Genomic DNA, 20,404 nt, shown 5'->3' with positions numbered 1-20,404 from the left:
CTCCCGGCAATCTTGATTCCAGCTTGTGCTTCTTCTAGCCCCGCGTTCCTCATGATGTACTCTGCATATAAGTTAAATAAGCAGGGTGACAATATACAACCTTATCATACTCCTTTTCCTATTTGGAACCAGTCTGTTGTTCCATGTCCAGTTCTAACTGTTGCTTCCTGACCTTAAATTTCAGTTAAAAGAGAATTATATTAGTTTGCAGTGTGACCCTCCTTCATGCATACCGAGTTCATTTTTTAATGTTTATTTTGGCTGAAAATACATGAAGCTTACTCTTCTTCTGAATTTTTTTTTTATTACAAAGAGGACCAAGTTAAAAGTAAAGATTATTTTGAGAATTGTGCATATGTCACTAAACCCTGAGAGAAATTAACAATGCAAATTTTGGAATTTTTTTCATGGAGATTTTTAAAAATCAGAGAGAATGCAGATACCACAGTTGGGCTTGCTGTAAGCATTTTCCTTACTTCTATATCCAAAATTTCCAATAGTACAGAAACTCGATCTAAAGTATACATATTATTAGTAAATTTACAGTAATAAACTCTTAATTTATAACTATGAATTCTTATAATGTTTTCTTCCATTTACACACATCATGAACTATTATTATTATTTAAAACTCCATGTTTGTGCATGCTAAGTCACTTCAGTCACGTCCGACTCTTTGTGACCCTATAGACTATAACCCGCCAGGCTTTTCTTTCCATGGGAATTCTCTAGGCGAGAATACTGGAGTGGGTTGCCATGCCCTCTTCCAGGGGATCTTCTTGACATATTACACCTCCTGCATTGGCAGCTGGGTTTTTTACCACTAGAACCACCTGACTCAATGGATATGAGTTTGAGCAAACTTAGAGATAGTGAAGGACAGGGAAGCCTGGTATGCTGCAGTACACGGGGTCACAAAGAGTTGTGCACGACTTAGCAACTGAACAACAATGAAAACGCCATGTGTCCTTATATAGGTTTGGCCCAGATGGTTGTCTCTGAACCAGGTTGAAAGCCTCTGAATGGCAAGGACTATCTATTTTGGTTTATGTAGTGCTGAGGACATTACACAGAGGCAGATGTTCAATGGACCATGATGGGCATGGTAATCATGAAGATAAACCTGTAATAAGCAAGTGAAGTGAAGTGAAAGTCACTCAATCGTGTCCGACTCTTTGTGACCCCAAGGACGAGACAGTCCATGGAATTCTCCAGGCCAGAATACTGGAGTGGGTAGCCTTTCCCTTCTCCAGGGGATCTTCCCAACCCAGAGATCGAACCCAGGTCTTCTGCATTGCAAGCAGATTCTTTACCAATTGAGCCACAAGGGAAGCCCTGTAATAAGCAAATGACCTCCAAATTCCCTGTTTCTTCCCAGTATCACACTGGGGCAAAGAATGCTGGAAATCTTTAAGCAATCTAAAATGATGCTGCTTATTGAATTGTAAAGAAGTTCAGATAACATTTTAATGAGAAAACTTATGTAAAATAATTTGTATCATCGTAATGTCTTGTTGTTACAGTTTTCTGGAGAAAAAAAAAAATTAAAAAACCCAGAAGGAAATAATCACTCTGACCCTGTGAGTGAATTCATTCTCCTTGGATTCCCTTGTACCTGGGAGGTTCAGATCTTCCTCTTCTCACTCTTCTCGGTGATCTATGCATTGACACTAACTGGAAATTTGTGCATTATCTGTGCAGTGTGGTGGGACCACCATCTCCACACCCCCATGTACATCCTCCTGGCCAATTTTTCCATCCTGGAGATGTGGTATGTCACTTCTACTGTCCCCAATATGCTAGCCAACTTTCTCTCTGAGACCAAGACCATCTCCTTCTCTGGCTGCTTCCTCCAATTCTACTTCTTCTTCTCCATGGGCACCACTGAGACCTTCATATTGTTTGCCATGGCCTTTGACAGGTATCTTGCCGTCTGCAGGCCGCTTCACTACCCCACTGTCATGACAGTGCAACGCTGCATCAGAATGGGAGCCTGCTGCTGGGTCTGTGGCTTTTCCTGTTTTCTCCTCCCAGTTTATCTCATCTCCCAGCTTTCTTTTTGTGGCCCCAATACCATCGATCACTTCCTATGTGACCCAGGACCCCTTATGAAGTTGTCTTGCATGCCAACTCCTGGCACTGAGATTATCTGTGCCACCTTTAACTCAGTCCTAATTTTTTCCACTTTCCTGTTCATTATCAGCTCCTACACCCTGGTGATCAGAGCTGTGCTTAGAGTCCCCTCAGCAGAAGGCCGGCAGAAGGCTTTCTCTACCTGTGGTTCCCATCTGGCTGTTCTATGGCTCCATCATGGTGATGTATGTGAGCACAATGGCAAGCAATCCAGCAGGGATTCAGAAAATTGTGACCTTATTTTATTCTGTGATGACTCCACTTTTCAATCCCCTGATCTACAGCCTCCAGAATAAGGAAATAAAGGAGGCCCTGAGAAAACTGTTTAGGAATGTGATATTTGGTCAAATAAAGCCTCTCAAGAACTAGAATCTATATATATGTAGGACATATAGGAATATAAACATATCAGAGGTGAATGGTTTTAATAAATTTGAGAGAAAAGTGTTTCCTATATTCCCCAGAATATTTTAGGTTGCATTTCAGTGAAGCAAATAACAAATAAGATGGCACCAGAATTTAAATAAATCATTTGTATTAGGCTGTATTGTATTAGTGGTCCCGTGTGTACCGTATGGAAACTGGAAAATGCCATTCTCTTGTATTTTTCCAGGAAAAAAAGCATATATAACCCAGATGTCAACTGCTCAGTTTCTAAGTCAACTTCTGAATTTGCAAATTTAAGTTTAAACAACAATTGGAACCAGACATGGAACAACAGAATGGTTCCAAATTGGAAAAGGAGTATGTCAAGGCATATATTGTCACCCTGTTTATTAAACTTATATGCAGAGTACATCATGCAAAATGCCAGGCTGGATGAATCACAAGCCGAAATCAAGATTGCCAGGAGAAATACCAATAACCTCAGATATGCAGATGACACCACCCTTAAGCAGAAAGTGAAGAACTAAAGAGCCTCTTGATGAAAGACGAGAGTGAAAAAGCTGGCTTAAAACCCAACTTTCATAAAACTAGGATCATGGCATCCGGTCCTATCACTTCATGGCAAATAGATGGGGAGACAATGGAAACAGTGACAGACTTTATTTTCTTGGGCTCCAAAATCACTGTGGATGGTGACTGCAACCAGGAAATCAAAAGACTCTTGCTCCTTGGAAGAAAAGCTATGACAAACCTAGACAGCACATTAAAAAGCAGGGACATTACTTTGCCAACAAAGTTCCATCTAGAAAGCTATGGTTTTTCCAGTGGTCATATATGGATGTGAGTGTTGGACCATAAAGAAAGCTGAGGACCAAAAACTGATGGTTTTGAATTGTGGTGTTGGAGAAGACTCTTGAGAGTCCCTTGGACTACAAGGAGATCAAACCAGTCAATCCTAAAGGACATCAGTCCTGAATATTCATTGGAAGGACTGATTCTGAAGCTGAAACTCCAATCCTTTGGCCATCTGATGCGAAGAACTGACTCATTGGAAAAGACCCCGATGCTGGGAAAGATTGAAGGCAGGAGAAGAAGGGAATGACAGAGGATGGTATGACTGGATGGCATTACTAATTCAATGGACATGAGTTTGAGTAAACTCTGGGAGTTGGTGATGAGCAGGGAAGCCTGGCATGCTGCAGTCCATGGAGTTGCCAAGAGTCAGACATGACTGACTGACTGAACTGAACTGAACTGAACCCAGATGTCAACTGCTCAGTTTCTATCTTTTGCAAATTTAAGTAGATTTGTCTCTGACCCCTAACTGTATAGTGATTAGATGTCTAGAGTCCCCATCACTATTTCCCTACGCACATGCACCATACAACCACTATTTTCCTAGATACACACTACGCAAGAGGTGCATGTGTGCTTCTCTCCTCTCACTCCTAGTCTGCCTGCTATCTTGTTTTGATCACATCAATCTGAGTGTGAGACTCATCCCCATCAACATTTTATCCAAAATCAAGCTCATTTAAGCTTTTTTGGGGTTAATAAACCTGACTACAGGATGGAGTTAGGAAGTAAGAGGAAGGATCTTCGCGCTAACTCACAGTCAAGTTCCCATGGTATACTGCTGCTATCTCTGTCTCTTCCTTCCTCATCCTCTCCCCGTCACCCACAAGAGTGACCAGAACACCTTTCCTTTCATATTCAGAACAATTTTGTCTATATGTAGGCTCTTTGGAGTTTGAGCTTCTTCCCCAGATAAACTTGTCAAAAGACTTTTTCTTAGCAAAGTCAATTATTGAACACCATCTGGTGAAAATAGCTTTCTCCAACTCCTTAGTTTTGGGATTGTTTTAAAATCATATAACTTGATATATTACATCTTTATTTTAGTACAACCTGGGAGCACTCAATACAAAATAATAAATGTACTTAAACAGAATACAAGTGAGACCTGGAAACAAGATTCCCTGGAAAAAATTAATAAGGCCACAATAATTCATATTTTAAGTACTTTAAGATTTTTTAAAGTGCTTTTCCCCTGTGTATATAAGAATGAAGATCAATCATGCAGCAAGGACAGTGTGTGAAAGTCTGAGGACAGAAATAAGATAGTTTAGCCAATGTCTGAAATGAGGTACATTGCTGCTGCTGCTGCTGCTGCTAAGTCACTTCAGTCGTGTCCGACTCTGTGTGACCCCATAGACGGAAGCCCACCAGGCTCCCCCATCCCTGGGATTCTCCAGGCAAGAACACTGGAGTGGGCTGCCATTTCCTTCTCCAATGTGTGAAAGTGAAAAGTGAAAGTGAAGTTGCTCAGTCGTGTCCGACCCTTAGCGACCCCATGGACTGCAGCCTACCAGGCTCCTCCATCCATGGGATTTTCCAGGCAAGAGTACTGGAGTGGCTTACTCTGCAGTTAATTTTCAAAATGGCCTGGAATTGTCACATTGCATCTTAGTAAATAAATTTCATTCTTAGTGACACAATCTTATCTACTAGTAAAATTGTAGCCAGTTCCATAGAAGCACAAAAAGACCAGATTCACTAATATATCTTCATTTTAGCTATGCAAGGGAGGTAAAATCAGGATCTAAGTGAGGTGATAATATGACTTAATTTAAAGTTTGGGTGCAGGGCCTCAGGTTAGTCTCTGAAGCCCTTTGCATAAATTATAAAATCACAAAGCAGCAGCCCCTTAGCTACAAGTCTTGACCAGAGGTGTTTTAGGCACTCCTTCCTCAGGGGGTCTCCCACACACATCAGGGTGCACACTTCTACTCCCTGGGCACAGGCTGAGTGACAGCCCCCACTCCCGCTCTCAGACAGGCTCCCTTATGCCAGGAACAACCTGCAGAGCCTTACAGTACCCCTTAGTAGTGGAGAGAAGAAGTAAGCCACATGAAGCCTTCCCCACCTTCTCTCATTAAAAGTACTGGAAAAAGGGAAGGCAAGTGTTTAACCCTCCAATTCTCCCAAAAGAAAGAGGAAGAAGATAGGGATTAAAACATAGCACATCATACTCATCAATTAGCTCTTGAATTAAAACTCAGAAATTTACTCTCATCCCAAAACTTATTTTTCTGCCTATTTTTCTTTATCAAACACTAAAAAATATTTGATGTGAATTTTCATAAAAATAATTTCAAAAATGATTAAAATCAGAAAAAAGTCTTTAAAATGGTGGCCTCCTGCAAAGTAAATATACAAAAGATAATAATCAAGAGGAAAATACAATAATAGAAAATGTCTTTCATAATATCAAAAAAATGCAGTACAACTCTAAATAAATACATCAAAAATCAGTAAAGTGTATAAAAAGAAAACTGCAAATACTTGGCTCTAAACAGGGAAAAATGAATAGGTAGAGATATCTACCATTTTTCTGGATGTAACAAGTAAATGTTGTAAATCTGTTGTTTCATTCCACATAATTTTATTAGTTTAATGAAAATAAAATAATGATAATAACATCAAAATCTTACATATCCAAATGTTCAGTAATTGGAGAACAAGTGAATTATAATACAGTTAAATTATAGGATATCATATAGATATGTTATGTTCACAATATAAAGCTAAATTTAAATTTTTATTCCAAAATAGAGTGGACTTACATAATTGTTTCCAAACATATTTTGTAATTAAGAAATTAAAAGAAGGAATTTTATAGAAAATTCTATAGTTGAATTCTTTAACAAAATTATAGGAGATTGCACTCATCTCACACACTAGTAAAGTCATGCTCAAAATTCTCCAAGTCAGGCTTCAGCAATATGTGAACCGTGAACTTCCAGATGTTCAAGCAGGTTTTAGAAAAGGCAGAGGAACCAGAGATCAAATTGCCAACATCCTCTGGATCATGGAGAAAGCAAGAGAGTTCCAGAAAAACATCTAAATCTGCTTCATTGACTATGCCAAAGCCTTTGACTGTGTGGATCACAATAAACTGTGGGAACATTCTGAAAGAGATGGGAATACCAGACCACCTGACCTGCTTCTTGAGAAACCTGTATGCAGGTCAGGAAGCAACAGTCAGAACTGTACATGGAACAACAGACTGGTTCCAAATAGGAAAAGGAGTGCGTCAAGGTTGTATATTGTCACCCTGCTTATTTAACTTATATGCAGAGTACATCATGAGGAACCCTGGGCTGGAAGAAGCCCAGGCTGGAATCAAGATTGCCAGGAGAAATATCAATAACCTCAGATATGCATAAGACACCACCTTCATGGCAGAAAGTGAAGAAGAACTAAAAAGCCTCTTGATGAATGTGAAAGAGGAGAGTGAAAAGGTTGACTTGAAGCTCAACATTCAGAAAACAAAGATCATGGCATCTGATCCTATCACTTCATGGGAAATAGATGGGGAAACAGTGGAAACAGTGTCAGACTTTATTTTTGGGGGCTCCAAAATCACTGCGGATGCTGATTGCAGCCATGAAATTAAAAGACGCTTACTCCTTGGAAGGAACGTTATGATCAATCTAGATAGCATATTAAAAAGCAGAGACATTACTCTGCCAACCAAGGTCCGTCTAGTCAAGGCTATGGTTTTTCCAGTGGTCATGTATGGATGTAAGAGTTGGACTGTGAAGAAAGCTGATCGCCAAAGAATTGATGCTTTTGAACTGTGGTGCTGGAGAAGACTCTTGAGAGTCCCTTGGACTGCAAGGAGATCCAACCAATCCATTCTAAAGGAGATCAATCCTGGGTGTTCATTGGAAGGACTGATGCTAAAGCTGAAGCTCCAATACTTTGGCCACCTCATGCGATGAGTTGACTCACTGGAAAAGAGTCTGCTGCTAGGAAGGATTGGGGGCGGGAGGAGAAGGGGACGACAGAGAATGAGATGGCTGGATGGCATCACCGACTCGATGGACACGAGTTTGAGTGAACTCCGGGAGTTGGTGATGGACAGGGAGGCCTGGTGTGCTGTGATTCATGGGGTCGCAAAGAGTCGGACACGACTGAGCGACTGAACTGAACTGAAATGAACTGAACTGATAGGAGATTTTGTTCTGCTTCCTGAAGTGTTTTACAAATTTATTATGATAAGCTTGCTGTTCATTTTTCTTACCAAAATCTTTTTAAAGTTAATTCAAAAGTCTCAAGCCAACAATGTTAAAGAAGGCTTATTCTTTATGTCTAAATTGACAACATCCATTGGATCATAGAAAAAGCAAGAGAATTCCAGAACAATGTCTACATCTGCTTAATTGACTACTCTAAAGCCTTTCACTGTGTGGATCACAGCAAACTTTGGAAAATTCTTCAAGAGATGGGAATACCAGACCACCTTACCTGCCTCCTGAGAAACCTGTATGCAGGTCAAGAAGCAACAGTTAGAACCGAACATGGAACAAAGGACTGGTCAAAATTGGGAAAGGAGTATGTCAAGGCTGTATATTGTCACCCTGCTTATTTAATTTATATGCAGAGTGCATAATATGAAATATTGGGCTGGATGAAGCATAAGCTGAAAATCAAGATTGCCGGGAGAAATATCAATAACCTCAGATATGCTTATGACACCACTCTTCTAGCAGAAAGCGAAGAGGAACTCAAAAGCCTCTTGACGGACCTTTGTTGGCAAAGTAATGTCTCTGCTTTTCAATATGCTATCTAGGCTGGTCATAACTTTCCTTCCAAGGAGCAAGCGTCTTTTAATTGCATGGCTGCAATCAGCATCTGCAGTGATTTTGGAGCCGAAAAAAATAAAGTCTGACAGGGAACGTGCACACTTGGACCTGACCCTGACTACCCTTGATTAGTTCCTAGTCCTTTTTTCAACAGAATTATGGGCTCTCTGCTTCCTCAGTCGGGGGTGTTTTCCACTAATCAAATACCAGTAAATGAAGGATGAATAAGAAACAGCTCGGTCTGGGTCTTGCCTGTGTCCTGGAGCGGGAGTGAGCGGGGCTTCTGAGATCGGAAGGGGCGTGGGGGGCTCCGAGGCGGGGCAGGTTGTTGGGAAGCGAAACCGCGGCCTGGAGGAGGAGCTGCGGCCGCGGGGCGGCTCCGGAGGCCGCGGTGGGGCTCGGTCCGCTGCCTCCTACCGCGGTGCTGGGATGGAGAGCGCAGCTGGAGCTGCAGCCCCAGACCCCACGTGGATCCGCCTCTGGAGCAGCTCCGGCGCCTGGCCGGGGAGCTGCGGCCCCGCTTCCTGGAGCGCGGGGTGAGCTGCCGGAGCGGGACGGGCGCCCGCAGCGCCGGGCTTGGGTGGGAAGGGGCCAGGCCTTGGCGGCCGCGGCGGCGGCCCGGGCGGAGGAGGTGGGGCCGGGAGGTCGTTCCGCTTACCTGTGCTCTGTCGTTTGTCGCCGCCCGGCCCACACCCCGCACCCACTAGTCGGCGAAGCGCAGGAAACCACCAAGGAGTCAGATCGGGAGGCCTTTTGGAGAAGACTCGGCGAGTGCCTCTCCGATTGGAGCCTGCTGTCTCTCATCTCTTCCCGCCTCCTTTCCTTCCTGCTCCCCCCGCCCCAGCCTCTCTGCGGGGATACTCCTGCTTACCCATCCTTGGTACCTCCGAGGTTGAAATAGAAAACACTGATTTTTGGAGTTGTGTTTGAGACGTCTCAGCGGGCATGGGTGGAGAGGGAACGCATCATCTTCACAGGCCTTGCAGCCGTTGCAGCCTTGTCCTTTTGGCACTAACATAGTGGCTCTTGCCACCTGCTGTGTCACCCCCCCAGATGAGGCAGCTGTGACAGTGTCAAGGGAAGCCACGACTCTGACCATAGCCTTCTCTCGACTTCCACTGCCATCTCCACAGGTGGGCTTCACTTTTCTAGAATTCTTGTGCTGCTTCAGTATTCCTTAGGAAGCCTCTCATTTTCTTTCCACCTTTTTCACTCAAATCTGGGGATTTAATTTCCTCAATCTGTCGAGTAAGATGAAGTTTCTCAAACCACAGGATTGTTCTGAAGATCAGCTTGTCAAATGCAGTAGTTGTCATGGGGTAGATGGCTCTTCTGAATATTGATTCATTCTGCGGTTCATCCTGGCTATTTCCTTGCTGACATTTTTAAAAGTACTTTCTGTTTGCTAAGTGTTTTCACATACATGATCCCTTTCTGACAGATGAACAGGCAGGCTCAGAGGCTCAGTTTAAAGTAGATAAGTAGTGGAGCTAGGACTTAAATGAGGTTCTGTCTGATGTTTGAGCTCTACCTTTTCTATTATACTACATAATACTCGTTTGTACTGAATTATTTTTATACTTAATTTTAATAATGTAGACAGTATAAGGTTCAGAAGATATCAAAGTTAAATGTGCTAAACAGTTTATATCTCCTGTCTCTGGTTCCTTTGGTATTATTCCATATATATGCTATGCATATTCACACTTAAATGCATATGGTTTCTTCTTTTTACACATGTGATTAAGAGTTTCTGTTGAGAAATCAGCTTGTAGCCTTATGGGCGTTCTCTTGTATGTTATTTGTCACTTTTCCCTTGTTGCTTTTCATATTTTATCTTTGTCTTTAATTTTTATCAGTTTGATTACTCTGTACATGCTCAGGACAGTGGTTTTTTCATTCGTAGATGAAAAATTAGAATATGGCTTTATATGAATTATATATATTTGAATCACGATTGCTTTCTTAGGATCTCAGCACATTAATTCTGCCAAAGAATGGGTGTTTTTGTTTTTGTTTTTTTAATTGCAGTCCATACAAAGTGGTGTTTTTACAAAATTATATGTTTGGATGTTGAAACAATGTCAAATTGGCATAAAAGTTTCTAAGTATTCTCGATCTTTGTACCTATCCATCTCAGACTGGTAACAGATCATTCATGGACTGGCTCCAATCTCGTAGATCACATTTTGCGTAGCCCTGGCTTGGAATTTAGCAGAGCAGTGAGGACAAGGAAGATAAGGGAAAGCCAGTGACTGCCTCAAAGGAAAATAGTCAGCACTGAGCATTGTAAAGTCCATTCTAATTTCCTTTAGGTATACTGAGATTCTGTTAGAGACAGACAGACAGAGACAGACACAGAGGCAGAGAGACAGACAGCTGGTTAATGGTCTAAGATGGAGCTGACAACTTTTTTGTAACGGGCCAAAGAGTAAACATGCCAGGCTTTGCAGTCCAGCTACTCCACTCTGCCTCTGTAGTGCGAATACGATTATAGACAACATGTAAACGCATGATTGTGGCTGTGTCCCAGAAACATTTTATTTGCAAAAACTGGCAGTGAGCTGGATTGGGCCCTTGGGCCCTAGTTTGCCAACTCCTGGTCTAAGATACGGTGAATACCTCAGAGCCAATCACAGATATCTTGGGATATAGATTATCAGGGATGTTTTTCCTAGTTTCTTCATGTCTTACTGAGTTTCTGCTCAGTATCTGGTATCCAGCTAACTCCTCCCTGGTATGTGATGAGAACGGCACAGGGCCTGATGCATAAAAGGACTTCAGAAAATGTTTGATGATGCTGTACAGATGTCTGCTGTTTTCCCCTGTAGATGGCTTGACCACATTGATCTAATCCATTTCTTTTTTCTTTGTGAAATTGGCTTATCTTCTCATAGGAAACCCAGGGGTTCTGTGAACAAGTGCATGCTGCCATCAAGGCAATTATTGTAGTGTACTATTTGTTTCCCAAGGATCAGGGTAAGCCACTCCATACACATAAGTATTCAGTTTATGGGGTAGATCTTTGCTAATGTGACAGCTTATGTCCTGAGAATTTTACCTTTTCCTCAATTTGAGTATGTAATGTAACTTTCTCCCATTAAATGCAGTTATATAAGTGACCTCTGTAAGTAAGCCTTTGTGCTAAAGTTCAGATCCTGTGTTCTCATGTCCCCTGCCTTACGTCTTTAATTCTCACTGGCTTCTCTGTCTCTAACTCATTATAATCACCACAGATACTGCTTGGTTATCAGTGCCATCCCCAGGCTCCTCCTCCTCATCACATGCTGTTTCTGAGCTCCCTTATAGGTTAAGTAGCCTCCAGCTCTGCTTGCATATTCGTGTCTTGATTATTATCAGGTTACAATTATAGATGAAGACATGTCTCATGGATCTTCAGGGTTAACTCATGTGGTTTAAACTTGAAGTGTTTGATCCACAAACGTCAAGAAGTCACTGTTTCTTTAAAACTTTGTGATTTTTCTGTTCTGGCTGGGCCGGGTCTTGGTTGTGGCAGGGGCGCTCTTCAGCCTTCGCCGTGGCTCGCAGGGTCTTCAGTTCCAGCGTGTGAACTCCTAAGCTGTGGCGTGTAGGATCTAGTTACCTGACCAGAGATTGAACCCTGGCCCCTGCATTGGCAGCGTAGAGTCTTAGCCACTGGACCCCCAGGAAAGAAACTACTCTTTAATGAGTGAATACATGCTGTCATGGAACAGTTTTGTTCCAGATCTCTTTTGGAGAATACCACTAAGGAGTGGTGGGAGGAGCAAGCAAATGACATGGGGATATACATGAGACCTGGGTTTTGTGTTGGCACTGCAGTTAAAGCACGTGGGTGCACATCACCTCAAATTCTGTAGGGCTTAGATTCTCGGGAAGACTTTCCAGACTTCTGGAAAGAGGAATAGGCTGCTTAGTCTTTGGGTCTGGCTACAGGCATCACCCTGCGAAAGCTGGTGCGGAGCGCCACTCTGGACATCGTGGATGACATGGCTCAGCTTGGGGAAGCACTTTACATCAATCCAGCTTAGAGTAGTGATGCCATAGCTGGAGTTATTGGGTAATGGGGTTCTTTGGTTCTGGGAGGGGGGGAAAGTCGTTTTAACAGCAAAGTTACTGATAACTGAGATTAATGACCAGCAGAAAGGACCTTTGTAGGAAACAGGAACCCAGTTATTGATATAACCTTATTGATGGCTTTCAGCAGCCCTGAGAACCTGATTTCCTATAACAGTGTCTGGGATGCGTGCCAACGTGTCCCTCAGATCCCTAAAGGTGGGTGAGAGTGGAAAGTAGACATTGGTTCTGCTGGCCAAAGCTGACAGACCTCACATCTAACTGCCGGTTTTATAGTATGTATGTATCTTTACTTACGTAAAGAACTTAGTGAAACAGGTCTAGTTTATCGCCGACATGAAATGATAGGTGTTAATTCTTGTTGCCAGTCTTTTTAGTTCACATAACTTTTAGACTCAAACACCTCTGGCTGTGGCTCTGTCTCTTGTTGAACAGATGTGGTTTCCTCTTCTGGTCCTGCCTCAGGGGCAGTATTCTGGGGACACTGAAGCAGTTACGGGGTAGAGCCTGCTAGGCCGAGAGCAGTGGTCATGCCAGGGCACCACGCTGAGAACCAGCATGTGACTGTTGTAGTTCTTCCTATGGTGAATGACAGAAAGCTTTTTACCCCCCTGTCTGGGCACCCAGAGGATGTATATGAGAAGAATTGTACATTCAACTGCTGCCCTTGTTTACTGTCCTTGGCACTCCCTTCAGATGAGCACACTGTTGCTTTTTGCAGACTCAAGAGAATTGTTGGGATTCTCCACTAACTGGTGCTTCTGATTCTTCACTCATAGATAACAAAGCTGCAGCCCTTTCAGTGCTGACAGAGAGTGGATCTTGTGAAGGATGCACATGAGGAGGTGGAGCAGGTGAGAGGACCTCTGTCTTTGATGGTCATTGGAAGGCCACTCTGTGTCTAGTAGATGAGAACTGGTTATAGAGAGAGAAGATGTGTCAAGCGTGGACCACATGGGTCCCCCCTCACTCCCATCCTCCATCTCCCGTCTCCCCCACCCCACGTGGGGGTGCGATTTGTACCATTCCTCTCTGCTCCATTGCTGCACTAGGAGAGTTAGAACAGCATGTGTGAGGTGATTCAGCTCTGTAGCCGTTTAGGGAAATAGCTGGCTGAAGTTTGGGAACAACCCAGACATGATGCTGAAAGTATTAATACTTGTGTTTTTTTTTTCTGGCACTCACATATATCATATTGTATCTTAGGCTGTGGAAGAATGTGACCCTTCCTGTGGCCTCTTGAATGACATTGAGGAGGACAGCTCTGACAGCCGTGTTGATGAGGAGGATATATTGGGATGTCCAAACAGTCGGGACTCATATTGGTCAGAGGAAGACCAGGAGCTCATAATCCCATGCCTTGCACTGGCGAGAGCATCCAAAGCCTGCCTGAAGAAAACCCGGCTCTCAGTGGCGGAGAACGGGAAGAAGGGTCAGGTGGCCCAGCTGGATGACATTGTGGACATTTCTAATGAGATCAGCCCTAGGTAGGTGTGACCTCCACTCAAAACCTCCCAGCAGCAGCATTCTGATCTCAACTTGTGCCGTCACCTGAAGGTTTTTCCCCATCTTTTTGTTTTGAAAGTTTTCAAACCTGTTCAGTTCAGTTCAGTTCAGTCGCTTAGTCGTGTCCAACTCTCCGCGACCCCGTGAATCACAGCACGCCAGGCCTCCCTGTCCATCACCAACTCCCGGAGTTCACTCAGACTCATGTCCACAGAGTCGGTGATGCCATCCAGCCATCTCATTCTCTGTCGTCCCCTTCTCCTCCCGCCCCCAACCTTTCCCAGCATCAGAGTCTTTTCCAGTGAGTCAACTCGTTGCATGAGGTGGCCAGAGTATTGCAGTTTCAGCTTTAGCATCAGTCCTTCCAATGAACACCCAGGATTGATCTCCTTTAGAATGGACTGGTTGGATCTCCTTGCAGTCCAAGGGACTGTCAAGAGTCTTCTCCAAGACCACAGTTCAAAAGCATCAATTCTTCGGCAATCAGCTTTCTTCACAGAAGGGTTAAAAAGTATTGTAGTGAGCACCTGTACTTCTGTCTAGGTTCACCTGTTGTTCGCTTTGTTTCCTGTATTGGTTTATTTCTGTGTAATTAGATGTACCTTTTTAAAAACCGAAATCGTTGTGCTGTTTTTATCCCTGAAGCATTCGTGAGTAAGTTGCAGACGTAAGTGACGTTTTCCCCGAATATTTCAGCATGTATTTCCTAAGAACAAACAGTTTTAGTATTACATTTCAGAAATTTACATTGAATATGTGTTTGTGTGTGTTAGTCGCTTAGTCGTGTTCTGCTCTTTGCAACCCCGTGGACTGTAGCCTGCCAGGCACCTCTGTCCATGGAATTCTCCAGGCAAGAATACTGGAGTGGTTTGCCATTCCCTGATGATAAAGGTTATACTGAATATAATAATATTATCTAATATTCACATTTCCCAAATTGTCTCTAAAACGTCTTCTATAGCATTTTTGTTTGTTTAATTCAGGGTTCTGTCAAGGGGTCATACTGCATTTGGTTGTCTTCTCTTTGGCATCTTGCAACTAAAGCAGTCCCTGTCCTTTTTTAGCTTTTTTTGTCATTGACATTTAAAAATTTTGTAAATTTTCTTGACATTTTTAAAGAATCCAAGTCAGTTGCATTGTAAAATATCCAGCAATCTGGATTCGTGTGGTTGTTTTCTCATAATTATATTCGGGTTAAACATTTTTGGCAAGAATATCACTTGGTTGAGTGTTTCATGCTTTTCACTGCATCACATCGGAAAGGCACATGGTATTAGTTTGTCCTCTTTTTGGTGCTACAGCACTAACTTGATTGCTTGATTAAAGTGGTGCCTCCTTTAATGGCATTCAGGGATGAACCCTGCCTATATCGGTTATTAAACTTATGGTTTCAGATCCCAAAATTTTTAACTGAATTAATAATATCCCATCCTACTGGCCAAGGGAGTTCCCCCCACCCTCAACTTTTTAGTAAAACAGGGTATGTATGTGTTCCATAAATACCAGTTGAACTGGTTATTTATTGGTTGCCCAGAATAAGGAACTGACGCATTTCTGGGAATTATTTCCTCACTCGTTGCATTCTTAGTTGTATCCTGGAGACCACCTAGTTGAGCTTTGTTCCTTCTTGGTTAATGGTTATTTTTTCTTTCTCCCTTTAGTGTGGATGATTTGGCTCTGAGCATTTACCCACCTGTGTGCCCTTTGACTGTGCGAAACAATGTTAAGTACTAGCTTTGAGGGAATAGCTGCAGACCTAATTGGTAGAATTTCAGGAATCACTGGTATTTTCTTAAACTGTGGGGAATATGTTTGTTTGTTACACTTGGATGCAAGTACAATAGTAATGTCACAATGTGTTTGTGCCTGATAAATAGTTGTTGAATTTGAATTCTGATAGCAGTGAACTCTGATAGTACTCTCTCTTCCATAACCACTTGGGTAATCGTTTAGAAAAACCCAAAGACCTTAGAGGGGCTTCCTAGGTGGTGCTAGTGGTAAAGAACGCACCTGCCAATGTGGGAGACGTAAGAGACATGGTTTGATCCCTGGGTCAGCAGGATCCTTTGGTAGAGGGCATGGCAACCCACTCCAGGATTCTTGCCTGGAGAATCCCATGGATGGAGAAGCCTGGTGGGCCACAGTCTATAGGTTCGCAAAGAGTCAGACACAGCTGAAGTGACTTAGTATTCACGCACCCAAAGACCTTAGATAACCATGACTTGAGAGAAATTAGTACAGTGCTTTAGGATTCTTTCACCGTGAAGTTACAAGTTTCTTATTTCCAGTATTGGCCAAAATAGGTGAATAGTCTAATAGAGAATACTCTAATTTAAAATATTAGAATATGTTTAATATCTAATTCTATATCTATTCTCTATTCTAATATCGACATATTATGTGATTTAACCGTGAGTGGTCATGAAGGGTTAAGCTCTTTATAAAAATCTGATTTTATTGTTTTCTTTGAACTCCTAGGTCCTGTGCTAGAGTTCTGTTCTCTTATTTTTTATAAACTTTAAGTTATTATGTCTCATAGGAAAGAAAAATAAATTGTGGATAGCTTATATTTTACCATCAGATGTATCAGTTCTAATAATATTTGGTAAATTTGTGGAAATTATTAATAGAGTCATCAAATGTATCTTCACAATGTGGAAACACCTTGGAGTAGAATTAGGATCCTTTTGGACATTAACTTTTTTTTCCACATTCACTTTTTAAAAATTGACTTCTGAAGAAATAAACATCCTTAGTAATACGCCATGTCAGTTGCCTAAAAGCAGTTTTAAGGAATGCGTGGTATGTTGGTAGGATACATACATCCTCATGTTACCTTGTTATTGGTATTCTTAAAATTTTAAGTTTTTTAAAAAAACCCAGTTGTTTCTGCTGTATATATCCTGAACTATCAGCAGTTAGGACAAATTTAGGTTATATTTTTCCTTTTTTGTTTTCTTTAAAAAAATTTTAAATATAAAAAAGCTTATAAAGATACTATGGCAGCAGTATTAATAAGATTTTGCTAAATAGAAAAGAGTCCATGATCTGGCCACCTAATCAACATTTTTATTTTTGACTGTTTCCTCCAAGGTTTTTTTTTTTTAATGACTTCTTATTACTTGAGTATTAAAATATTGTAATATTTTAACTCTCCTCCTTCCTTTTTTCTCACTTTCACTTTTAAAAAATTGACTTCTTGTCCCACCTCTGCTGATAGTTCAGGATATGTATAGCAGAAACAACTGTTTTTGTTTTTTTTAACTTACAGAATTTTAAGAATACCAGTGACAAAATAACGTGAGGATGTATGAATGCTACCAATGTGCATTCCTTAAAATTGTTTCTAGGGTAACTGACATGGCGAAATGCTAAAGATGTTTATTTCTTCAGTCCGTTTTTAAAAAGTGAATGTGAAAAAAAAAGGGGAAGAGAGCTAAAGTATTAAATATTTTAATATTCAAGTAAAATATTTTTAGCTTTACTACCCCCCCTCCCCTTTTTCCTCCTTTCCTTTTTTTTCCCCTAATTATCTGTTTTATTTGTTTGGCTGTGCTGAGTTTTAGCTATTCCCCGAAGTATCTTTGGTCTTTGTTGTGGCATGCAGGATCTTTTAGTTGTGGCCTGGGGGGGTCTACTTCCCTGACCAGGGGTTGAACCCAGGCCCCCTGCACTGGGAGCTCAGAGACCCAGCCACTGGACCTCCAGGGAAGTCCCCTATCCTTTCCTTTTTGTGATAGGGCTCAGAGTGAGTAACTTCTCTTGTTTCTTTTTTTTTCTAGTCTGCAAAACTTGTATCCGTTTTAAAGAAGGCACTGGAAATAACAAAGTGAGTATGAAGACTTATCCCGAAATAGCTTTTTGAGAATAAGCCTGAACAGCCATTCTCAACTCCCAAACCCCCATCTCGAAGCGTCGAGAGTGAATGTGGTATTTTCTCTCAGCTTTGCTTATGGAGCAGCTGAGACCCTTGCCCTCTTTTACTGTAGTTCTCCCTGTGTCCCCTTTTGAGGATAGGTCTTTCCCTTGACAGTGTAATAAATTTAACTTCTCTTTTCCCCATTGCATTTGCAGAGCAAGTCATGTGACCCCACAGCCAGAAGATAATTGGATTCCTTTACTCATTAATGCTGTTGACCATTGCATGAACAGAATCAAAGAACTCACTCAGAATGAAGTTGAATCATGAATTTTAATCATGGTTCATTTGAACTCTCTTCTCTTTCTTACTGTTACAGCCAAGCTCTGATGTCTGCTTTGAGAATAGAGCTAAGATGCTTTCTGGATTAGAAGGGAGTATCTGTACTTACTAAGAGACACAATTACCAAAGTTTGGTGATTAGGCCAAACTGGCAATTATTTATAAACCATATATTTTTCTGTGCTAGATACAAAAGACAATTACATGAGTTTTTGTGATTGAGTTGCCTCTCAGAGATCCCTGGGGAAGCTGCAGTATTCCCTGTTCAATAAAATGTGTCATTGTCAAAGGTATATTTTAGCATGTTGCTGAATATTATTCTTACCAGCACATTCTTTTGAATGTTCTTCCAGTTTGTTCCATTACTATATTGTTATTGAAGGGCTTCCCCAGTGGCTCAGCAGTAAAGAAGCTGCCTGCAATGCAGGAGACACAGGAGACAAGGTGCACTCCCTGGGTTGGGAAGATCTACTGGAGAAGGAAATGGCAGCCCACTCCAGTATTCCTGCCTGAAAAATTCCATGGACAGAAGAGCCTCACAGCTGAGCACACAAGAGAGAGTTCTGTTGGTGTTGAGCTTGTGAAAATTATTAAGTGTGTTAGTCGCTCAGTCATGTCTGACTCTTTGTGACCCTGTAGACTGTAGCCTGCCAGGCTCCTCTGTCTTAGCGATTTTCTAGGCAAGAATACTGGAGTGATTTGCCATTTCCTTTTCCAGGGGATCTTCCCAACCCAGAGATCAAACCCGAGTCTCCTACATCTCCTGCATTGGCAGGCAGTTTCTTTACTGCTAGTGCCACCTGGGAAGCTGGAAAATCAATGAAGTGAAAGCTTATTTAAAATGGAGTCGAGAGGCCAGAAGGAGGAGCTCTCACACAGTATTACTCTAGGTCTATAACAGGAAGGATTGTCAGTTATAGACAGGACTGGTGTACATTTTATCTCCTCCAGGAAATTGACCCTAGCTACGAAGCTAATGAGAACCCCTCGTCACCCTGAACTCTCGCTTTCCTCCATGAAATTTTGTTCCAAACAACTGCTCCCAACTTCCTCCCTTTGCTTCCTTCCTTTGTGGAACTTGGCTGTGGTTTTTACTGTCGCTGGCTTGACCCTAATTGCAGTTGTTTGTTGTTCCCGAATAAACCCGTTTTGCTGGTAAAATAACTGGCTGTTTCATATTTTAGGTCAACAAGCTCAGTTGTTAGGTGTGTTCACTGTATTGAACAGACTTATTTTCCTTATACCTATTTATATTGTTCTCTCTTTTGTATTGCCTGTCCCCAAATGTAAGTACAAAATTTTTATAAATCAAAAAATTTTGAATGTATAAGATTATAGGGTTTATGTAGTATTAAGGGCCTCTTCAGTTAATCCTTTTGCAAAACCATCACCGGTTAATTATATTTTTGCATCAGTCTGGAAGATCACGTATTGGAAAGCAAGGTAAACCTGGAAAGTACATCTTAGAAAGCAGGGTATACAGTGCTATACCTGACTAGGCCTCATGCCTGTCCTACAGGTCTCCGCACTTCTTCTGGGCGTCCTTTGTCTTGTGTAGATGTTCTTCATCACATCAGCCCATCTGACATCCCCATGGTCTCTCTAGGTGCACTCAGCAACAGTCGCTGTCCTGTTTTTTATTCCCACCACCCCTTCTTTTTTGTTATGTTCACTAATTTGTTATATTTTTTAGATTCCACATGTAAGTGATATCATACAGTGTTTATCTTTCTCTGTCTGACTTATTTCACTTAGCATAGTAGCCTGCAAGACCAGCATCCGTTCTTTTGAGAGAATACTGTGTACTTGAGGCTGAAATTCTTTGAGTCAGGAGTTTTACTTTACTTTAATAAAGTGCCGTTCTGTACTTGTTCACAAGTATTCCAAAGAAAAGGAACTAAAACCGAGAGTATCAAAGCAACAAAATGGAAACAATGAAACAAATGTTAACTTTGTACAAAAGGAGTCCAGTTTTTTTTATAGGTCCTATTTTCTTTATACTTAATAACTGCATATTTCTCTACTGGACCAAATTCATGTTTTTAACATGACACTTAATTGTGGAATATTTACGCTTTTATAATATTCAACTCTAATAAGGACTTATCCATAGCTAAATATTGACGATCATTCTCCACTCAGGTCTTATGCTGTGTATTTTATAACTTTCTTTAGTCATCTTTGGATCTTTAAGGATAATGGTCAGGGATGGCATTGACTAGTATAATCAGGATTGTCTAAAAATCATATTTTTATTTAATATTGTCCCATTTCATCAGAAATACAAGAGTGCTTTAAATATTAGGTTATTTTCCTTACCTATAAATTAATGTATGTATTGATGAATAGTAAATGGTTATGAAAAACCCTGAACTCAAAAAAAATCTTAATTATCTGAATACCTTTATAAAGGCTTTTTAAAAAAATTCCTCAAGCCCAATAGTTTCTA

At 41.5% G+C, this 20,404-nt stretch overlaps 1 protein-coding gene and 1 pseudogene across 1 annotated transcript; both read left to right on the top strand.

Annotated features, from left to right (window-relative positions):
• Window positions 1–1,730: 1,730 nt before the first annotated feature.
• LOC129536194 (olfactory receptor 11H6-like) lies at window positions 1,731–2,368 on the top strand (annotated as a pseudogene).
• Window positions 2,369–4,090: 1,722 nt separating this feature from the next.
• Window positions 4,091–20,355, top strand: LOC148776958 (cyclin-D1-binding protein 1-like). The gene is made up of 5 exons (XM_088840252.1): window positions 4,091–4,103; window positions 8,460–8,707; window positions 13,455–13,735; window positions 17,537–17,583; window positions 17,829–20,355. Exons 1-4 carry the CDS (start codon window positions 4,091–4,093, stop codon window positions 17,559–17,561), a joined length of 567 nt encoding a protein of 188 aa, XP_088696378.1. The 3' UTR covers window positions 17,562–17,583; window positions 17,829–20,355.
• The last annotated feature ends 49 nt before the right edge of the window (window positions 20,356–20,404 follow it).

Source organism: Moschus berezovskii, chromosome 9 (assembly GCF_049115385.1).
Source record: "Moschus berezovskii isolate FMDL1 chromosome 9, NW_MosBer_1.0, whole genome shotgun sequence".
In the NCBI taxonomy this organism is placed as follows: Eukaryota; Metazoa; Chordata; class Mammalia; order Artiodactyla; family Moschidae; genus Moschus; species Moschus berezovskii.
The sequence above is the reverse complement of the archived record's forward strand: the minus strand, read 5'-3'. Positions and strand labels throughout refer to the sequence as shown.

Excerpts from the sequence above, each read along its gene's own strand:
- LOC148776958 (XM_088840252.1), top strand. Across the intron at positions 8,708-13,454 it reads CCCGCTTCCTGGAGCGCGGG|GCTGTGGAAGAATGTGACCC; the intron begins GTGAGCTGCCGG and ends ATTGTATCTTAG. Across the intron at positions 13,736-17,536 it reads TCTAATGAGATCAGCCCTAG|TCTGCAAAACTTGTATCCGT; the intron begins GTAGGTGTGACC and ends TTTTTTTTCTAG.